Source organism: Cydia pomonella, chromosome 8 (genome assembly GCF_033807575.1).
Source record: "Cydia pomonella isolate Wapato2018A chromosome 8, ilCydPomo1, whole genome shotgun sequence".
NCBI classification, from domain to species: Eukaryota; Metazoa; Arthropoda; class Insecta; order Lepidoptera; family Tortricidae; genus Cydia; species Cydia pomonella.
The window spans coordinates 5,715,037-5,736,020 of record NC_084710.1 but is presented as its reverse complement, the minus strand read 5'-3'; the positions used below and the strand labels follow the sequence as shown (position 1 = coordinate 5,736,020).

Here is a 20,984-nt window from a genome sequence, read left to right as displayed (position 1 = left end):
CGGTGTGTGGTGAGCAGTAGTCGGACCCTCCGATCCAGGGCGTCCAGCTCGGTCTGAGTCCACCTTAGTATGCCAAAGGAGTATGTGAGTAGGGGCATTACCCAGGCGTTGAAGGCGCGCACTTTGTTGCCTCCTGACAAAAGACTGTTAAGGACTTTTGTGAGCCGACTGAAAAAGCGCTCCTTCACCGACTGTCTAATACCCTCGTCCTCAATACCCAACGACTGAGCCATACCAAGGTATTTGTAGGTTTCTGATTCAGAGATAGATCTGAAAGACATTGCCTCAGATACTTGTAAATTTGTTGAATTTACAACCTTCCCCCGCTGTACATGCATTACCGCACATTTATCGACACCAAACTCCATGTTGATGGCACTACTGAAAACTTCAGTGGTTTTCAGTAGCTCCAACAAGTCTTGGCTATTTGGTGCAAATAATTTGAGGTCATCCATGTACAGAAGGTGAGAAATGACTTCACCCTCTCTCCGAAGCCGGCAACCTAGTCCCGAATCCTTCAGCAGGGTGCTGAGGGGATTCAGAGCTAGGCAGAACCACAGGGGACTCAGACTATCACCCTGGAATATTCCTCGCTCAATCCTTATAAAATCCTGCGGGCCAGGGCGGTCATCCCCGCCTCCTGGTTGACGAAGGACTGTGGTCCACTGCCTCATACACGCGCTTAGGAAGGCTCTTAAAGCTGTATCAACTTTATACAGCTCTAAGACCCTCCCCAGCCATGAGTGAGGCACCGAATCATAGGCCTTCTTGTAGTCAATCCAAGCGGCAGAGAGGGCCCCCTTATTCCGCCGGATTTGTTGGCAAATGGTCATGTCTATGAGGAGGAGCTCTTTAGTACCACGGGACCCAACCCTACATCCGTTTTGAGCGGAGGCCAAAATGTTGTTAGCGACAATGTGCGCGTTTATTTTTGATCTCAAAATGGATGTAAGGAGCTTGTAGAGTGTAGGCAAGCACGTGATGGGTCTGTAGTTCTTTGCTTCCGTGGTACTACCGGACTTATAGAGCAGGAAGGTGACACCAGTTGTTAAGGAAGATGGGAGAGAACCAAGCTCGAGGGCTTGTTGAAATTGTGCTGCCAAGCGTGAGTGCGAGCATCGGAACCATTTTAGCCAGAAGTTGTGCAATCCATCCGGCCCAGGGCTCTTCCAGTTCTGGGCCGTGCGGATGGCACAACTTACGTCATCGGGGCTGATGGTGATTGCCCCCATAGGTTCGATGGACTCGCACTCACGCTCGACAACACTCATCCAACCACCCTCGGTGTGTTCGACAGGCACTGACCAGATGCTACGCCAGAAATCAGTCATGGCAGTAGCATCCGGCGACCGCGCGTCGGACGCACGAAGGTTGGCTTCCTCCCACTTTCGGTATACCTTCCTTTGATCACTCTGAAAAAGACGATTCTGCTGGAATCGATCCACACGCTTTCTGTAGCGGCGAATACGGTTTGCCCATGCATATACTTTCTGCTTAAGAAAGTCGATGCGCTCCGTGAGATTGGCAATATAGTCGCGGGGCTCAATACCCGTCCCCGCGAACGCCTGATTCACAAAGCGCATTACTCGGGGGCGGTGGTTGCCCCCCCTGAAGCAGATCAGCTTTGCAATGAGAGTCCTAAACGAGTTGATACGTCGCTCGATCCGTATTTGCCATGCGGCGGTCCTAGGTGCACGTTCAGCGTCCGGAAACTTGACTCGTGCAACACGGCACGCCGCGATGGCTCCGCAATACATGATCGCGTGCGTATCATCTAAATCTTTACTAGTCCGCAGATATGGCTCTAGTAAAGCGTTTAGGGCTCCCATTAGCGCTAGATTGCGTCTATTCATAGGCAAACGTGGTAATCGTGGCCTAGTGTTGGGTGTGGACCGATACTGCGTAATCACCTCTTCCAGAGTCCTCCTCAGTTGCTCATTGGCTGTACTACTCACTCTCTGCGCGAACTGCTCCTCCTCGTCGGCACTGAGATCCACCCGCGGCGCCCCCGGTGCCTGGTCGGGTGCCGGCACCGGATCTGGCGACGTGGCGGGCGGGTCTCGCGCCGAAGCGGAGGTTGAGCGAGCAGAAAGAGCCTCCAGGCGGAGCCGATCAAGTGTAGAGTCATCCAACCGCTTTCGCCGCTGGATGACTCGCACCTGATCCGATAATCGTTGCGCAGTCACTTCGATGGTCGGTTCAAGAGCCTGAAACAGAGGCAGAATCCGGACACGATACGCGCATAGGTTAGTTCCTCCCTCTGTAGCCCCATAGTAGGCGCGCATGACGTTCTCATTCATGGATTGAGACCATCGCATGCGACGCACTACACCACCGGCAGCGGGAGCCGTGGGCGGGGCAGGATGTCCCGCAGGCCCCAAGCGTGCCGGCAGCGGTGGCCGCCCTCGTCGCGCAGGTGGTCGTGGCGGCGGCGGCGGCGGCCCGCACTCGTCGCTCGACTCGCTGGTGTCGGGCGCGGTGGCGAATTCATCGCCCGACGACGATAGCAAGGAGACACACGAGGCGGGCGAGGGTGGTGGGCGTGCGTTGGATGTGGTAGACGCTTGTGAACGCGTTTTACTACGTGTAATCATTTTTCCTTCTTCTGTCATTTGACCATTGTTCGTCGGCTATTTTTGTACTTAGTTATATTTTGGCGGTAACGTATCCTTTTGCCAAGTGTCGTATGAATGTGAAGGTAACTCTCCGCAAAAAACAGTACAAATAAAATGTAAAAAAGCCACTAAAAACATATTTGATCAAAAATAAAAGGAAAATTTAGTATAAAACGCGTCTGACGTTGACGGCGTCAAGTTTTTTTTTTTTTTTTTTTATTATTATTTATTGCATATTAATCATGTGGTACATAACAGGTATTACATTAGGGCAAGTTCACACATGAACCCTGTTAGGGCACAGCAAGTATATCTTAAACTACACTAAAACTAGGAGGTGCATGCACATATGTACATAAAATTAAAATACTTATGTTCAAGGCATAAAATTAAAAGATAACATTTGATATTTTATTATTATTTTAACTTAATAGTTGCCATTAATTTATTTATATTTATTTATTTTGTAAATACTCTCCCACAGAAACATTAAGGTGGTTCGATTTTCATACAAAAAACAATCGCTATTTATTAATTAATTACACAATATTATTACATAAATAGTTGCGCATCTATCTACTTTCGAATATTCATTTGCGCTAAATTAATAGAAAAACTTTGTTTCATACAGAAATCATGCAATAATCAACGTTATATTTTTATAAATTTTACTCATGTGTGTGTGACAAATGTCGTGTACAAATACATTGCGGCGTTGCCACTCCATGCATCGGCGCGACGTTGCGATGTTTGACGCGTTTTCAGCTGACTCTGTCGACACTGACACTCAGTGTGACCAGGCGTACGATAATTGTCGTACATGTACGATAATTTGGGCCCCGGTATGACGTAATGTTCCAAAGAGCATTATCGTACACTAAAGTACTATAATTTCAGCCCTTGGATGATGCCACCTTAAAAGTAGTAATTTGAAGCAAAATATGACACTTTCTCTCAGAAATAGGCTAAAATTAGTATCTTTTGGGTGTTCGGCTCCTTGGTGTAAGTTTAAAGTTTAAAATGTCACAATTTCGTGTATACCGTTTGAGTCTATCCCAAAAATACACAAACATAAACAGATTTTTGGCGCAATTTAGACGAAAATTGTCTTTTTTTTTATTATTAATTGGAAGTTTAAGCTTATTTTGCAAGACATTTTTAGGGGCTGCCTTTTTGATTGGCGTACGATATTTTTTTCAACGGTACAATAATATTGACACTCAAGTACGATAATTCTCTTCCGCTCACCTGGCAACACTGCTGAAACTTGACAGGACCTGGGGGCCTACCGCGAAAACCTAAATTCGCAAATTGTGGGGATCTTTCTCTTTTACTCTCACTAAGACGTAATTAGAGTGACAGAGAAAAATGCCCGAAATTGACGAATTTCGATTTTCCCGGTAGCCGCCCTGGTGCTTGAGGTACTTGATAGAAAACAAAGCTCCCGCATGTTCTGAATTGTGATTTTATGTGTTTTTGGATTGAAAATGATAGCGACGTCTAAATCAAGTTACAAAAATCATCGATATTCTGGTCCGCGAAAAACCAGGAAAAGTGTAACTGTAATTGGAGTCTACAAAAATGACCAATTCATAGAAAATATGACCTAGAAACTAGTTCACTTTTATAAAACTCAATTTTGCCCGAGATTGTACTTAGGCGAATACCTAAGGGAGCTAAGTGTATTGATCTTGAATAATTAGTTGGCTAATACATATATGACTCCAACATGATATGGACATTTACATCATAACTATTAACCTAGTTGGTTACTAAGTTCTGTTACTCGATTTCTTTCTTTCTTCCTAGCGTTGTCCCAGCATATTGCCACGGCTCAATGGAGCTTGGGGTCCGCTTTGACAACTAATCCCAAGATTTGGCGTAGGCACTAGTTTTTACGAAAGCCACTGCCATCTGACCTTCCAACCCAGAGGGTAAAACTAAGCCTTGTTGGGATTTGTCCAGTTTCCTCACGATGTTTTCCTTCACCGAAAAGCGACTGGTAAATATCAAATGATATCTGTTCTGAAGTTCTGTTACTCGATTTGCAACCTCTTTATTTCCGTTAAAACAAATGCTACCGAAAAAATAAAAAATGACATAATGTGGTGGATTTGTGAGCTATAATTATATACCACACATAACGCTTATCTCGTCGTATCTATAATGAATTGGGGCCTAAAAGAGAATCGTATTCCAATTTTTTGAAACGCTTGTATTACTTTCTATATTAACTAAAAGTTGCCTCAAAATTTAGCTTTTATACTAAAAACGGCTTTAAATATGTTAAATTAACAAAATATATTTTGAAAGATGGTTTCGCGCCCAAAACGCTCTTTGAAAATTGTGTGACGTCACAGTTTATGGTTTGACACATAACTACATACACACGTAGAAGATACGAACTGTCAACTGATATTTGTCATTTGTTGTTAATCGCCTAACTGTCAACAGTGTCAATCCGAGAGTTGTGACGTCATCAGAATCTTCAATGACGTTTCGAGTTTGGTCACGTGACGTATGCCAAAAGATATTTTAAATTCAATATTTACAAAAATATGGTCATTACAGGTCCCCTAAAAGTAGTTTAACATGTTCTTATAATCCAAAAAATTTTTTGGGATACAATTATGCCCTAAGATTTGTAGATGGAAACAAACCTATTGCGTTGCACAAATGTGGGCACCCGCCAAACATGATTTTGGGTGTGTCATACTCAGGGCTAACACAGATTCATTTCTGTGAAAAGGTGTGAAAACCGGAAACTGGAAACCGTTCTCGAACCAATAGTGAAGCCCTTAAGCCACACCCTATTTCAAAACCAGCCATGGATCTTTGAACAGGACTCAGCTCCTGCACATAAGGCAAAAACAACTCAAGCCTGGTTTCGAAGGAACAAAATTGACTTTATTGCCCACGAAGACTGGCCGTCCTCCATCCCGGACCTTAACCCCCTGGATTATGCCATATAGCAGGTTATTGAGGAGAAAGCCTGTGCTAAACCCCACACAAATCTTAACTCCCTCAAGCGGGCCATAGTTAAGACAGTGACGGAATTAGACATGACAATCGTGCGTGCCGCTATTGATGACTGGCCTCGTCGTTTGAGGGCCTGTGTCAAAGCCAGAGGAGGCGATTTTGAATGATATTGTCATATGTAATTCCTGATTTTGTGTACTTCATTTTAATATATACTTTATTAAACTTTCGTTGGTATATTTTATGTAGATAAAGATTATTGCAGTAACAGAATTTAATAACCAACTAGGTAGAAAACAATGCAATACATAAACACATAAATTGGATATGATGTGATCCGTTGAATGAAATTGACAATAAATAAAATAAATAAATAATTTTCTATCTCTAGGCATTGTGTGAAACTTCTAGTTGTGTCAAAATATCGGGAAATCAATAATATAAACAAACATGGTAAATATCTCATTTCTTTTTATAATGGTTATAAATAGAAGGCCATGCAATTTTGTAACTCACTGTAATTTAATTAAATGTATCGTAAAAAAATGTTTTAATTCTACTGTAAAATAGTACCTACTTTTTTAAAGGCTGGGCAGTAAGTGATTGCTTTAATTTTAGAACAAAACAGCGTTTTTTTTTTTGAAAAAAATACCGGAAAATCTGACTTACAAATTTGGACTTTCTTAGGTTCATTCTACTTAGAATCTTCTCCACCCTAGCATTAAAAAGCGGCCAAGTGCGAGTCGGACTCGCGCATGAAGGGTTCCGTACCATTTAAGACGTATTAAAAAAAAATCTACTTGCTAAATCTTGTTCAACATTTTACCACTTTGGACACACATTTTACCACTTTGGAACTGTCTCTCGCGCAAACTATTCAGTTTAGAAAAAAATGATGTTAGGAACCTAAATATCATTTTTGAAGACCTATCCATAGATACCCCACACGTATGGGTTTGATGAAAAAATTTTTTTTTTAAATTTATTGACGTATTAAAAAAAAACTACTCACTAGATCTCGTTCAAACCAATTTTCGGTGGAAGTTTGCATGGTAATGTATATCATATATTTTTTTTAGATTTTTCATTCTGTTATTTTAGAAGTTACAGGGGGGGGACACACACATTTTTTCACTTTAGAAGTGTCTCTCGCGCAAACTATTCAGTTTAGAAAAAAATGATATTAGAAACCTAAATATCATTTTTGAAGACCTATCCCTAGATACCCCACACGTATGTGTTTGATGAAAAAAAAAAATTTTAAATTTTTTATGACGTATTAAAAAAAAACTACTTACTAGATCTCATTCGAACCAATTTTCGGTGGAAGTTTGCATGGCAATGTATATCATATATTTTTTTCAGATTTTTCATTCTGTTATTTTAGAAGTTACGGGGGGGGGGACACACTTTTTACCACTTTCGAAGTGTCTCTCGCGCAAACTTTTCAGTTTAGAAAAAAATGATATTAGAAACCTCAATATCATTTTTAAAGACCTATCCATAGATACCCCACACGTATGGGTTTGATGAAAAAAGATTTTTTGAGTTTCAGTTCTAAGTATGGGGAACCCCCAAAATTTATTGTTTTTTTTCTATTTTTGTGTAAACATCATAATGCGGTTCATAGAATACATCTACTTACCAAGTTTGAACAGTATAGCTTTTATAGTTTCGGAAAAAAGTGGCTGTGACAGAATCGGACAGACAGACGGACATGACGAATCTATAAGGGTTCCGTTTTTTGCCATTTGGCTACGAAACCCTAAAAAGATATCCTAAAATATCCATACCGTCACATTTTAGTGTGAAAGAAATTTCAGTGTAAAACTAAAATTTAAATACAAATTTTCGGGTTTTTTAGCACGAGGATTGATTATGCTAGTGATTCTGAGTTGGAAGAACCCAAAAATATCATGATGTGTGAGAATAAGATTTAAAATATTTTTATGGAAAACGCTCATATTTCTCATAAAATAATTTATTAATAATAGGTACCTACTTGATAATACTGATAACAAAAAAAAATTTTATGCGTCTCGAACCCACATCCTCTTGCATGTATTTCCACGTACATACCGCAACGCTATAGAAGCCTACTCACGCTGTGCCAAATTGTCTACTACAAGGATTCCAGTACGACTGTTTGAATGTGTGAGTGATACTTAGAAATAGAGTCAAGAAACATTCTGTCGACATTAAGGGGTAGTTTTTGTACAATGAAGTGTTCAATGTTTGTTGTAATAGTTCAATATTTATTTAATGAGTGCGCTAAACATAATTTACAGTATAGAAATACCAAGACTACTCCACAAAAAAATTAAAACTCAAAATTTGCAATTGTGACGCCATCTAGTGAGGTTTAAGCTTTGGGTAACCTAATCGAACCACCTTAACATTAATAAATTAGTATTATTTATATTAAATTCAAATTATCATTAACTATATTAAAAACATATTTAATATAATTTATTATTATTATACATAATTTTATTTGGGCAAAGATTCATCATTCAGGTACTCGTCTATGGAATAATAACATTTTTTGAGGAGCAAATTTTTTAGTTCCATTTTGAACACGTTGTCTTCTATTTCGTTAATTATTTTTTCGGGTAGTTTGTTTGCGATAAGAATGCATCGGTAGTAAGGGCCTTTTTTAAACATTTCTAATTTTGTTGGGGGTAGTTGTATTTCAATTTTATCATTTTTCCTTCTTTGCGAGTTAACTACTTTTATTGTGAAAAGATGCGAATTATTCCTAACAAAGAGTGCCGCTTCCAATATATATATGGAGGGCAACGTGAGAATATTTAATGCAGCGAAGTGCGGTCGACAACTATCTGGTATATGCGTGTTGGTAAGTATGCGAATACATTTCTTCTGCAACAGGAATAGTTGGTGGACATCAGTGCTGGCCCCCCACAGAATCACACCGTACTGGAGCCTTGCGTGCGCAAACGCAAAATATGCTGACAGAGCGGTTTCCAAGTCAGTGTTGACCTTTAGCACACTTAACGCATATATAAAGCTCGGTAACTTTAATTTTATATTTTGAATATGTGATTTCCAGTTTAAACTTGTATCTATTTTAATTCCTAGTAATTTAAATTCATTTACTTCCTCTATAATTTCGTTTTTTGTTTGTAATGTCATTTGCAGTGGTTTTTTTTTGGATAGGCCTGAATTGGATTATTTTAGTTTTCTTTAAATTTATTTCAAGATTGTGATCTGAAAGCCACTCCGTTATGGTTTCTGTGATTTGTGGCAAGCGTTCGTTACACTCGGTACTATCCGCGCAATTTAGTAGCAAGGAGACATCATCCGCAAACATCACACATTTGCATTCCATAATTTTTGGCAAATCGTTGATATATGCCAGAAATAGGACACATCCGATCACGCTTCCTTGAGGAATTGAGCAGGTCGTGGCTCGCATTGGTGAGGTTATCGCCTTTACTACACCCGTATTTTTATAAAACCAATCAATTTGTACGCACTGTTTGCGATTTTGTAAATATGACTTGAACCATTTATGAGCGTTTCCGCGGATGCCCATATCGTATAGTTTCCGAAGTAGAATATTATGGGAGACACGATCATAGGCTTTGGACATGTCCAGGAGTAGCCCTACGGCATATTTTTTTGAGTTTAGATAATTAAGTATTTCCTGAACGTAATTGTAGATCGCAAGAGTCGTCGAATGTTGTTTCCTGAAGCCGAATTGATTTTTGTCAAAAATCTGATATTTTTCAAAAAAGTTATAAATTCGTATGTTCATGGCTTTTTCAAATAGTTTAGAGAAGGTCGGTAAAAGTGCAATAGGCCTATATTGGCTTGGATCGTTTTCTTTACCGCCCGGTTTTAAGATAGGTTTAATTTTTGAGATCTTCAACAGTTCCGGAAATACTCCTTCGCAAAAAGATTGGTTTATTAAAAACTTAAGCGAGGTCGCCAATTCAGTAGTGCATAATTTAATCAGTATCGACGGAATGTCGTCTATGCCCGAACTAGTTCGATTTTTCATTTGTCGCATAAGTGTAGTAATTTCGCGCTCGGTTACTTCGCTAATCATTATTGAGTTTATTGTGGGTATAATGACGGGGCGGCCGGCCGCTTGTGCAGGAGCGTTCGCGCCGGCACTGCTACCTGCCGGAGATGACTCACCTACTGATGCAAAGTATTCGTTGAGAGTCCTTGCTATTTGGTTGGGCGTTTCTACAACATAATCACCGATTTTTATGTTTATATTTTTGTGTTTAGAAATTTTGTTTTGAGATGTAGTGTTTTTTATGATATTCCACATGGATTTAATTTTATTACTTGATTGTTTCATTTGTTTTATAAAAGTTAACTTTTTGGATGATTGCACACATTTTTTTAAAATTTTCTCATAATTCCTGTAATAAGATATGAATTCTTTGTTTTTTGTGTGATTTCTGGCAATCCTAAGGAATCTTTTATTTTTACATGCTATTTTTAGCCCGACAGTCAACCATGGCGATTTATTGTTTTTACATGTTATTTTTATACGTTTTAGCGGGATATATTTATTGAGCAATTCTTGAATTTTGTTATGAAAATTGTTGTAATTTTGGTTTACGTCGTTACTTGATAAAATTTCGTCATCCCAATCGATGTTACTTAGTTCGCCTTTAAAATTCAGCATATTGTTCGTACTAAATATACGTTTATAAGTATAACGTTGTTTGTTTACTTCCTGTAAGTTCTGTGTTTGACAACTATATATTATGCTTTTATGGTCAGAGATACCGTTTTCTTCGACTTTCACTGAATGGTCTGTTTTATTCGTGAATATGAGGTCTATGCAGGTGGAGGACTTATCGTTTACTCTGGTCGCTTGTTTGACAATTTGTCTTAAGTTTGATTCTAACATATCGTTTAAAAGCTTTTCCGAAGATGTTGAATTTATAATAGTATTTATGTTAAAATCTCCTCCAATAATAATTCGCATTTTTTGTTGTTTGAATTTAATTTTTGATAGAATGTTACTTAATACTTCGAAAAAGGTATCTATATTCCTATCTGCTCTATATATATTAATTATACACATGTTATGTAGCGTGATTTCAACCGCACAGCATTCAACTATATACTCGATAGATAATTCTGAAATGTCTGTTCTTTCAATATAATCGATACCGTCCCGTAGTAGAATCGCCACTCCTCCGCCCGGTCGCTCGCTCCGATAATACGCCGCTGCAAATTCATAACCTTCGATCTGGATTACATCCTTTTGTTGCTCCGATATCCAGGTTTCAGTTAAACATAGTACTTGATAGTCTTTATTTGTTAAAAATGATTCCAGTATATGGGTTTTGTTTTTTAGGCTCTGCATATTTTGGAATAGTATATTCATTTTGTTATTGTTTTTAGGTACGAAAAAGTAGCGTCGATGGATTATTTGGATTAGGACTGGTATTCGACGAAGAATGTTCGGGCACCGATAGCGCTATAGCGCCGATTTCAGCATCTATGGTTTGGGTCGCTGTTGATGTTAGGGAACTTGTATTTGTGTTTGGATCTGGAATTCGTTGCTGTTGCTGTGGCCTATACTGCTGGCTTCGATGCTCTTGCCCTTCGATGAATAATCTATTGTGTCTAATCACTGCATATTTCCCACATTTACGCGCTTCTAGCATTATTTCTCTTAACGTTTTTCGTTCCTCTAGGGCCTTGTTATCTAGGTATGCAGAGATAGTAATGCCGGTGTTCTTGAAACTAAAAGAGTTCTCTAGGATATAATTTGCCATCCTTTTACTCATGAACTCGATAACGAGGGGACGGCGAGGACCTCGCTTCCCAATTCTGTTCACATCTTCAAGATATGTGTTAACATTGACTCCTAGAATATCATAGAAAACATCGGTGACACGGCCGTATAAATCGTCCTGCGTTTCATGGTGGTGTTCGCTCAGTCCATATAATACAATTTTCTTATTATTATTTTGTGCATTGTCTGGTGTATTCTTCGCTAGGCTAGATAGACGGTTCTCAAGATTCCTGAGCTCAGATTTTAATATGAAATTTTCTGCTTCGAGTGATTGGATTTGTTTACTGATATCCTCGATTTTTGTTGTACATTTTTGTTGTTCAGCCCACACTTGTGTAAAGTTCTGGGAAATCTCCTTGTTAAACTGGTTAAATGCTAGGTTTATTTGTGTTTGTATTGCGGTGTTCATATTGCTGATTAAGGATTTATTATTGGCCGTTAGCAACGCATTAATGCTTGATAATGTAATTTCTTCGCTACTAGAAGTATTATGTATCTGTGTTTTATTTAACGTGTCGCCTCCTGCGTCCCCTTCAAGAGCCAGTAGGTCATCTACAGACATGGTAGTTTCATTCAGGGACGAGGGGATGTGTGATCGTACAGGTGTGTCATCGTTTCTCCGCCTGCGGGTTATGTTCATACAAGCATCACAATGCCAAATGCGTTTTAATTCATAATTTTTTGCCATGTATTGCGCTGTTGTGATGTTCAAGCACTTGTAGTGGTAACAGCCATTGCAAGCAACACAATTAAGTATTTCCAGGTGATTAATAGCGTCATCGCATGCTTTGCATTTCATTTTAGCAAGTGCAGCGCAGAGCGCAGATGTGAACAAGATAACGTATAAGATGACTCACTCGATGGCAGGGTGTGCGTAACGCAGCTCGACTCTGGCGCTGTTACTTGTGCTGTGCTTTGCGATGTCGGCCGATCGGTGACGGAGATGCGCGAAGTTCACGGGTCACTGAACTCTCAACCACTGCCGGCCGTTGGCCGTGCTTGCTAACGATATTTTTAAAACTTAACACTGTAATTTCTTCAAAGGTACTCGATATATTAGAAAACTGCTCTCACTAGTAGATAGGTCTTTTCGTCCGGAAGAGTTTGGTATATTTCACTGGTTGGTTATCGCGGTTCTTATATTTATTTTAGGTTGATTTGTCGGGAGCTCTAACAAAGCGATGTTGTTGCGGTGATCACCCGCACCTTCCGCACGCACGCACGCACTTTCAACAAGCATTGAATATATATAGTGACAATACTAACAATTCTACAAACTCAAACACAATAAGGTTGCGTTGTTTTATCACGGAGTTCCTATGACCACCTTCCTTGTCCCTCACCAGATCAGCTCGATGGTACCATAATATTGCATTGTCACTCAACTTACATATGTATGTATGTGAAGTTTCAGATCAATCGAATAATAGAAAGTGGGTCTAATTTAGATTGCAAGATTTAAACCGAACATACATACATATAAACATTGCAAGTTAAATAAAATCTTGTAAAAATGACACTCGTTGATGCAACAATTAGTTTGAAAATAGATTTTCTATTGATTATTTGCTATCGTTCCATTGTTTTCTATTTTATCTGAAGATCGGCTGCCTGGGGCGTTAGAGGACCAAGCTAACTCTGCACATATTGTACAGTGACGGTGAGGCTGCACTATAAACGTCAAATTCGTATGAAAATATGACGCTTATAGTGCCACTGCCACGCTCTGTCACTTCAAAGTTAGCTTAGGTGGACTCTAGTTCAAAACGTTAGGTAACGAAAGAATCTTAAAACATTGTAATATGTATATAACTTAACCCCCTTATTCATAAACGTGTACTAAAGTTACGATGCCGCTAATCACCGTTTGTCCCTTTCCATCATACCAATACGTCGGAAAGGGACAAACGATGATTAGCGGCATCGTAACTTTAGTACACGTTTATGAATAAGGGGGTAAGTTATTAACTAGGGTTGTTATTTTAAATTACGTACTAAATTATTTGTAAGCATGTTTGAACTAACAACAATCACCTGGCGACGTCGGCCGCAGTAGGTATACATACGATGGGTACGGTACATATTCATTTAATTCAACATTTGTCGCTAGATGTCGCTGTGCTCTCCGCGTCAGAATCGTACATCGCGGTGTTAAGATTTTTCCACGAATGATGACCCTCTCGCAGCAACGTCCTGAACTCATACTTACCTGGCATAGGGGACACCGTGATCAAGAAGGCGGTTCCCCCAGGGCGAGACTCTTCCATTGCACTGCGGTTGGGTTGACCCTTGCGATTATCCCTAATGTGGATAACTCGGATGCGTAATTTTTGGTAGTGGGGACTGCGTACGCGCTGTCCCCCTCTTAAAACTTGAAAAGTTGCGTGGAAAAAAGACCTTACTCTATTGTTGTGCCTGCTCGCTTATTGAAAAGAGCAGCGCTCCGAGCTCTCGAGATCTGAAGTAGGTTTGTGTCTTGCTCTCGCTCGCAAATAAACAGAGCGAGCGACTTTCTTGACCTTGACTCGTTCGCTCCCGACACGATTTGTTACTAGGTACCGATGTACCGACTAGTAACTAATGGACCGAGACCGATTAAGAGCGCTTAAGATGATCTAGTTCCCTTCGGTCCGTGGGGGCATTTCATTCCTTTTACTCACTCTCAAGCCTATTTTACTCGCATCAATGACAGATTATGATAACAATGATCACCAATGAGCCAATGACAGATGATGGTAACAATTAAACATTGTAGTAGTGGTGGACTGGTGGTTCAGGTGCTACAATGGTGGTGTACTTGTCTGTGTTTTAAATTTTGTGATCATTTACGTTTTACATAGGACTTTTGTTAAACTACTAAATCGTAATCTTATTTAATGAAACCTAGCAAATTTGACTATATGTGATTTTATGATGAACTTCACTATATTGTTTTTTGTCCTTCCAGGCAGTAGCAGTGAAAAAGAAGCCAACGTCAGCCGTGACACAACCAGCGGAGCCACAGCCGCAAAAGTTGTCCATGATGACTGTCAACATAAAGATAGAGCAACCCGATATTATCTTGGTGGAGTCGCTCGAGCAAAGAACATGCGACGCCTTGGTGCTTAATGTGTGTATCTTTAACACTTACCAAACTTACTTGACCGTTCGTAAACCTACTTGCAACGATGTAAAATTTACTATAGGTCGGCTGACTTACTTTATCCTTGTGTAGTCACTCGAACAGAGAAGTTAGCGCCTAACAAATTCATTATTATTTTGTTTCTCGTCTTGTTCAATATTTTTTGTTACCTCTGAGTTTTTAGCCTGAAAATCTTATCGGAAGACCAGCGTTGGAAGTCGCCAGCATCATGATCAGATGAGATGAGATGCCAGTGTAATATGGACAGACGGATATGAAACTGATCAAACTGAGAGTTTCTTTTTTTTTGGGTATTTTTGCTACGGAATCCTCAAAATTGGAAACCGAGGAAAATTTTACGTTTTCCCATCAAACTTTATTATCACATACTATAACAGTGTTTTTAATTTATTCAAGATATTTTATGAGCATGACAACATTTTCAGATGGAAGCCCGGTTCAAACTGCGCAAGAACGAAGAGCGTATGGTCGCCGACGGCGGCATCTCCGGCCTGCAAATGGTCATCCGCACTCTCGGCAAGGTGGAGAGAAACCAGCGCTATCTCCTCGAGCCGGCCAACTTGTCGTTCGCGCTGTCCCAGCCGCCCAACTGCGGCATGCATGTAGACGTCGCCATATCAAATATTAAGATCACCGTGTCGCCCGGTAAGTAAATGGCCCTTTTTGGGTTATATAGAAGAACCCGCGTTACCTCCTCGAACCGGTTCATTTATCTTTGGCGCCGGGTCGGCTATTGTGATCACCGTGTCGCCCGCTAAGTGTTGAATATGTAGTCTTTAGATTTGTTCGATTTAAAACGGGCTCTATTTGGGCTATATAGAAGAATCAGCGTAAAAGTGTTTTGTTTTGACCATAGAGATAAGTAAAGAAAGAGTGGTAACTCCATACTCAGATTTCTTACCAAAACGCGAGTTATTTCGTAGTCGACATCTAGCGTCAAGTAGCGGAATTGATCAGTACTGCTAGTTTACAATAAATGTCGTAACAAACGAAAACTCTAATACTCAACGATTTTCAGCTAATATAATAACCGGATTAACCGGAACTCTCTTTTCAACTCCTTCTGCTTGTAATATTTGTTGTAAATTGTCTTGGCAATACATTTTTGGTCAGTTGGGACACTTGTCCTTTTGTCCGGGTCTGCCTAAAACGTAGTCTGACTTATTCGCGTTATGCCTAGACCAACCGAGAAATAGTCGCACTGAGACTTAGGCCTAATGAGTTATTTGTCCAAATGCGAATCTGGCACAAGAAGACTTAGGCATCTTGCATTATTGTCCAAAAGCGAATCTGGTACAGAGAGACTTACACTTATGTATTAAGTTTGTATCCAAAAGCGAATCTAGTGTTACTTCTCCTATAATAGATTTTTTCTAATAATTTATTTTCCAAAAACATTTCCTCTTAAACGTAACTAGACGGAGCCCCGCAAAGCGGGGCTTCTATTTCTGGGTAGTTTGCCCTCCGGGCATCTGAAGCTACCAAACGAACCTAACCTACCTAACTATTAACCTGACTAATTGTGACTTCCCTGAAAACATTACACTTTGGGGGGCGACTAGGAATTTCGCTACGCGGAACAAACGCGTTTAGGGCGTAGATCGTGCTTAGGCGTATCGCGAAATGGACAAACAGCTACTTAGGCTTACTGCGTTTGGGACATATTGCGAAATAGGTAATATAAGTAATAGGTCAATAGCGATTTAGACGAATTGCGAATTTCAAATGAAGTTTTGTCATAACGCGAATTAGTCAGACTACGTTTTATGCAGACCCGGACAAAAGGTCCACCTTTCGTATCTCATATTTATTTGATCTTCCCTTTATTCGTTTGTTCCCTTGGTACTTTTCGTAAGTACCTAAAAATATTTAAGTAATGGTGCTCTTTTACACACATTCAAATCTATTAACCTTTTAACCACATAGAATTTTTCATCGAGCGTACTCGTATCGCCGCAGTTACGAATTTACACGAAGTTTTGACTCGAGGCGGTTAAAAGGTTAGCGCAATGCAAACATTTTTGTATTAACAGAAATTTCCTAATCATGTTTAATTATAAACTTACAGATATCATAGCTCTATTAAATCGCGTGATGGCAACCATGACCAGCTCAGAGGAGGACAACACGCAGCAAGCTGATAGGATCATTTTATACTCTCAGCTGTGGGACATTGCGCCCTTCAAACCGAATACATATTGGTTCTTGAAAACTGGTAAGTTCTTGCTTTTAAGAGCCCCGTACAAAACTTTGTTGACGGAGCTCTTATGGAATCACTTCGGTCTTGCAAATCGGTTAAAGGCGCTTTTCTCAGAGACCGTATGACGTAGATACTTAAAATTTTGAACAGTTATAGCAATTACCACCACTATCACTATGAAGAAGTCAAAACTGCTTAGTTCTTAATTTTATATATCACAGATAAAAACTTATACCAGAAATCTCATTTAATAGGGGCAACTGTGAAATGTTTTTATAGAAGGCGCCAGCATAAGGTTTTACCTGTCTCCAGTTCTGTTTTATGAGATTTGGCTTAAATGGCTAATATGCAGGCTATATAATAAAAAAAAGAGACTGTGACATTATTCGTAGGATTGACAAGTAAAATGGTGGCGCTATTGGCAAAATACTTCGACCAGTTAACGCCATTGAAAACCTTATGCTTGTTTTGTACGAAATTAAAGACATTATAATTCTGTCTGTGTGAAATTTATTTATGTTTATAAAAATAAGATTTTGATTACACATGAGCCTGCTTAGAAGGCCATAACTCACTAAAAATGCGTTAATGCGCTAAACTAGTATAAAGTCATGTTGGCAGGACGAAGTGACGTTTGCGGTCATTTTATTCATGCCGCCTTTCGGTAATCAACCTGTACCCTTGTTTTTATATACCGGATACTAAAAAGACAATTTCAGTGACCCAATTTGGCCGACCTATCTGCTATATCAGTACAATCTATACTACTATCGATCGGCTGGACGCATTAGGGCAATCGAATCGTAAATTTAGTACCAGTCATATATCTGTGATATCAAAACAAGAAGGTATCTTATTTGACTAATTTTTTTTATGTTTTTCGCTACATATTTTATTTAAAGTAATTCAAACATTATAGAGATGGCGGAAGAAGCCATGGACCTAGAGGAACCACAAGAACTGTTATTGAAAGAACAGCCCCCGACCGACGAGATTTGCATGCTGTCCAGTCCGTCCATCGTGCTCTCTTTGGAGATGCAGATCGGTACTGAGACGATCCCGGTGCTGGTTATGCAGGCGTCGCTTACTGGACAAGTCAAGGACTGGAGTTCTGATGTAAGTAGAATAATATTTCTGACCAAAAAATAAGTAAAATAACTAACTGGCAACTCTAGACCCCTGGTAGTTAACGAGTTAATTAAAAAAAACATTTTATCAGGCAACTAAGGCTCATAGATACATCTTAAAAGCTAAAAACTATTCTAGCTGCACAGTTTTGTGTTGCGCTAAAGAGAGGCGATAGAAATTAGTTCCAACATTTTATGGGAGATGTCGCTGTTCTCTCCGCGTCGAAATCGTACATCGCGGTGTTAAGATTTTTCCACGAATGACGACCGTCGCTCCGTACTGAAATGAAGTCATACTTACCTGGCATAGGGGACACCGTGATCAAGAAGGCGGTTCCCCCAGGGCGAGACTCTTCCATTGCACTGCGGTTGGGTTGACCCTTGCGATTATCCCTAATGTGGATAACTCGGATGCGTAATTTTTGGTAGTGGGGACTGCGTACGCGCTGTCCCCCCATATTTACTTGAAAATTAGTTTTATTTGCATGAATCAACACCTCGGAGCAGTGTTGTCACATACAATTTCGCCGAAGTGGTAGAACAGGGTGCAAAAATAGGTAGAAATGGGTGGTTTTAAGATGAAGAACAGGTAGATGTACCACTCAATAGCAAGTACATTTTTATGATTAAAAATATGTATAAAAATTTTCAAATTATTTATTAGTCTTTAATATTGTGATGTTAGACACATGTTTATTAAAGAAATCGAAACAAAAATGAGGATTTCCATTGTTTGTAGGAAATGAATCTGCTTGTATAATATGTTTCTTTGGCAAGTTTTCATTACATCGAATCTAAATTCGGTAGAAATTAAATAATGTTCCGTCACATGTATTGAGAATTACTTACAATTCTACCATTTTGAAAAATAGGTAGATTTCAGGCCGAGGGAGGTAGATAGGTAGAACGCAGGCAAAATAGGTAGATCTACCCAAAAGTTGGTAGATGTGACAACACTGCCTCGGAGTTACAGGGTCCAAAGAATATGGTGGCCGCTTACCGTCAGGCGGGCCGTATGCTTGTCAGCCACTGACATGGTATCAAAAATAAACACGTTTGGCAATTAACCTGCCAATATCTCGCTAGATGTCGCTGTGCGTTAGTTAGCTCGCGCTATCGTTGTGTCCGCGCAACTGTATGACACCGGCGCGGTCGCCGCTCTGCAACTTCCTTGTCTCGGGGAGCATAGTGCGCAGTGATCGTAAAGTGAGAGCACTGATGCTGACACCCAAACATAATCACCCGCGCCCGGCTGCCGTGAGGGAGTCCGAGCGCAATTTTTGATAGGCCCCTTTACTTTATAGGGGGCCAATTACAATTAATTAAAATGAAAATTTAGTCAAAAACCAAACCGATTGCAAGTGTAAAATTTTGAAATCACCCCCTTAATAAGAAAAAAAAAACAATGGAAGCGCCACATGCCATATTGCCCTGCAAGCGGAAGCATCGAATGGAAGTGACTCGCTTATGCATGCGTTTAATTCTGCGACGTTTTATAAATTGTGTCAGTTTATTCGAAAGTATTGTATTAATGAGTACTGTAATGAAAATTATGAGAAGGTTTATGATTGGTTACAAACAAGAAAGATTAAGACAATATGATCGAACTCATCGCTGCCCGGTACAGAAGTTAGTTCAACATTTGCCGTTAGATGTCGCTGTGCTCTCCGCGTCGGAATCGTACATCGCGGTGTTAAGATTTTTCTACGAATGATGACCCTCTCGCACCAACGTTGTGAACTCATACTTCGACCGCCCCGGCTACAGCGTTGCAGCCGCGACCCCCATCAGCCCCGTTCCCCACGACGGCCGCCCCTCTCCAGGGGAAGAAGGCGAAGCCAGGAGCGGGACCCAGCGATGGCCGAGCCGAGGCCATCACCATGCTCGTGGAGATCCTGCAGGAGCTCCTCGTTGCCATCCAGTCGGGACAGAGTCCTGTTCCGATTATCCTCAGAAGGCTGGCAGACCTCTATAGCGTTCGCTAGCCAACTGAGGATCCTACACTGGAATGCCGACGGGCTCTCTGCAGCCAAAGTCACCCTGCTGCGACATCTTCTGGCCGAGAAGAAGATCGACGTAGCCCTGATCTCGGAAACCCATCTTAAGGCGGGCGACCGCCTTAAAATACCAGGCTACGTCGCCTACAGAAAGGAGGAAACATCTTCACTCGGACGCGCCTATCGGGGACTGGCCGTCCTTGTGAAGCGTCAGGTCATCCACCAGCCGCTGCCAGTGCCGACAACTCTCCGGTCGTCATACGCCCTAGGCGTGGAAATCTGCGTCGACCGCCACCCTCTGCGTGTGTTTGCGTTCTACAAGCCACCCAGCTCTCGCCTTGCAGTGGCTGATGTCCACGACCTGCTGGACTCGCCGCTGCCCTCGATTGTAGCCGGTGACTTCAACTGCAAACACACTGCATGGAACTCAGTGAAGACCTGCCCAGATGGGCAGCGACTCCTTGCCGATGCAGAAGCCCAAGGATACGAGGTGCTAGGGCCAGAGGTCCCCACGCACTTCCCGTACACGGCAGCCCACACACCGGACGTCATCGACCTTATGGTAGTACGCGGCCTGACTTCCTGGCCCGCGCAGGACGTCCTGGATGACCATCTCCTTTCTGACCACCAACCCGTCTTGGCAACACTGGACTTGACGCCGACTCGGACGGCTCCGCCCTCACCTCGCCGACGACAGGATTGGGATCGTTTTGCGACCTACATGAGCGAACACACTCCATCCTTCCCCGTGACTACAGCGGAGGAAGTCGACCGACTCGCTGAGGAGTTCGCCTCATGCGCCACTGCCGCCCTGACAGACTCTTCCGCCGAGACCGGCGCCAGTCAGTCGCGCCGTAAGCAAAGCATCCCCGCCTTTATCCTGACCCTCATCGAGAGGAAGAGGAAACTGCGTCGACAATTCCAGCGCACACGATGTCCCACCATGAAGTCCCAGCTGAACTCTCTCGCCGAGAAGATCTCGCAAAGCCTCGCGGCTTACACCGAGGACTCTTGGCTCGAGTACATCGAGTCAGCTGGTGAGGACTGGAACGACATCCATCGTCTGTGCCGCAGAGTAACAGGAAGACCAGCACCCATCCGCCCTCTTTTTGCCAGTGACGGTACCCCACGTT

General features: G+C 41.2%; 1 protein-coding gene and 3 non-coding genes across 4 annotated transcripts in view; all 4 read left to right on the top strand.

Annotated features, from left to right (window-relative positions):
* Nucleotides 1–20,984, top strand: part of LOC133520310 (intermembrane lipid transfer protein Vps13-like) — an 89,239-nt gene that overhangs the window by 45,222 nt on the left and 23,033 nt on the right. Inside the window, 5 exon segments of the mRNA XM_061854679.1 lie at nucleotides 14,333–14,494; nucleotides 14,953–15,172; nucleotides 16,596–16,742; nucleotides 17,647–17,858; nucleotides 19,622–20,972. Coding sequence (XP_061710663.1) covers nucleotides 14,333–14,494; nucleotides 14,953–15,172; nucleotides 16,596–16,742; nucleotides 17,647–17,858; nucleotides 19,622–20,972 — 2,092 coding nt within the window.
* LOC133520897 (U1 spliceosomal RNA) lies at nucleotides 13,587–13,748 on the top strand. Its single transcript, XR_009799830.1, has one exon. It is a non-coding gene; the product is annotated as a U1 spliceosomal RNA (small nuclear RNA).
* LOC133520896 (U1 spliceosomal RNA) lies at nucleotides 18,148–18,309 on the top strand. The gene has a single exon (XR_009799829.1). It is a non-coding gene; the product is annotated as a U1 spliceosomal RNA (small nuclear RNA).
* LOC133520893 (U4atac minor spliceosomal RNA) lies at nucleotides 19,019–19,142 on the top strand. The gene has a single exon (XR_009799826.1). It is a non-coding gene; the product is annotated as a U4atac minor spliceosomal RNA (small nuclear RNA).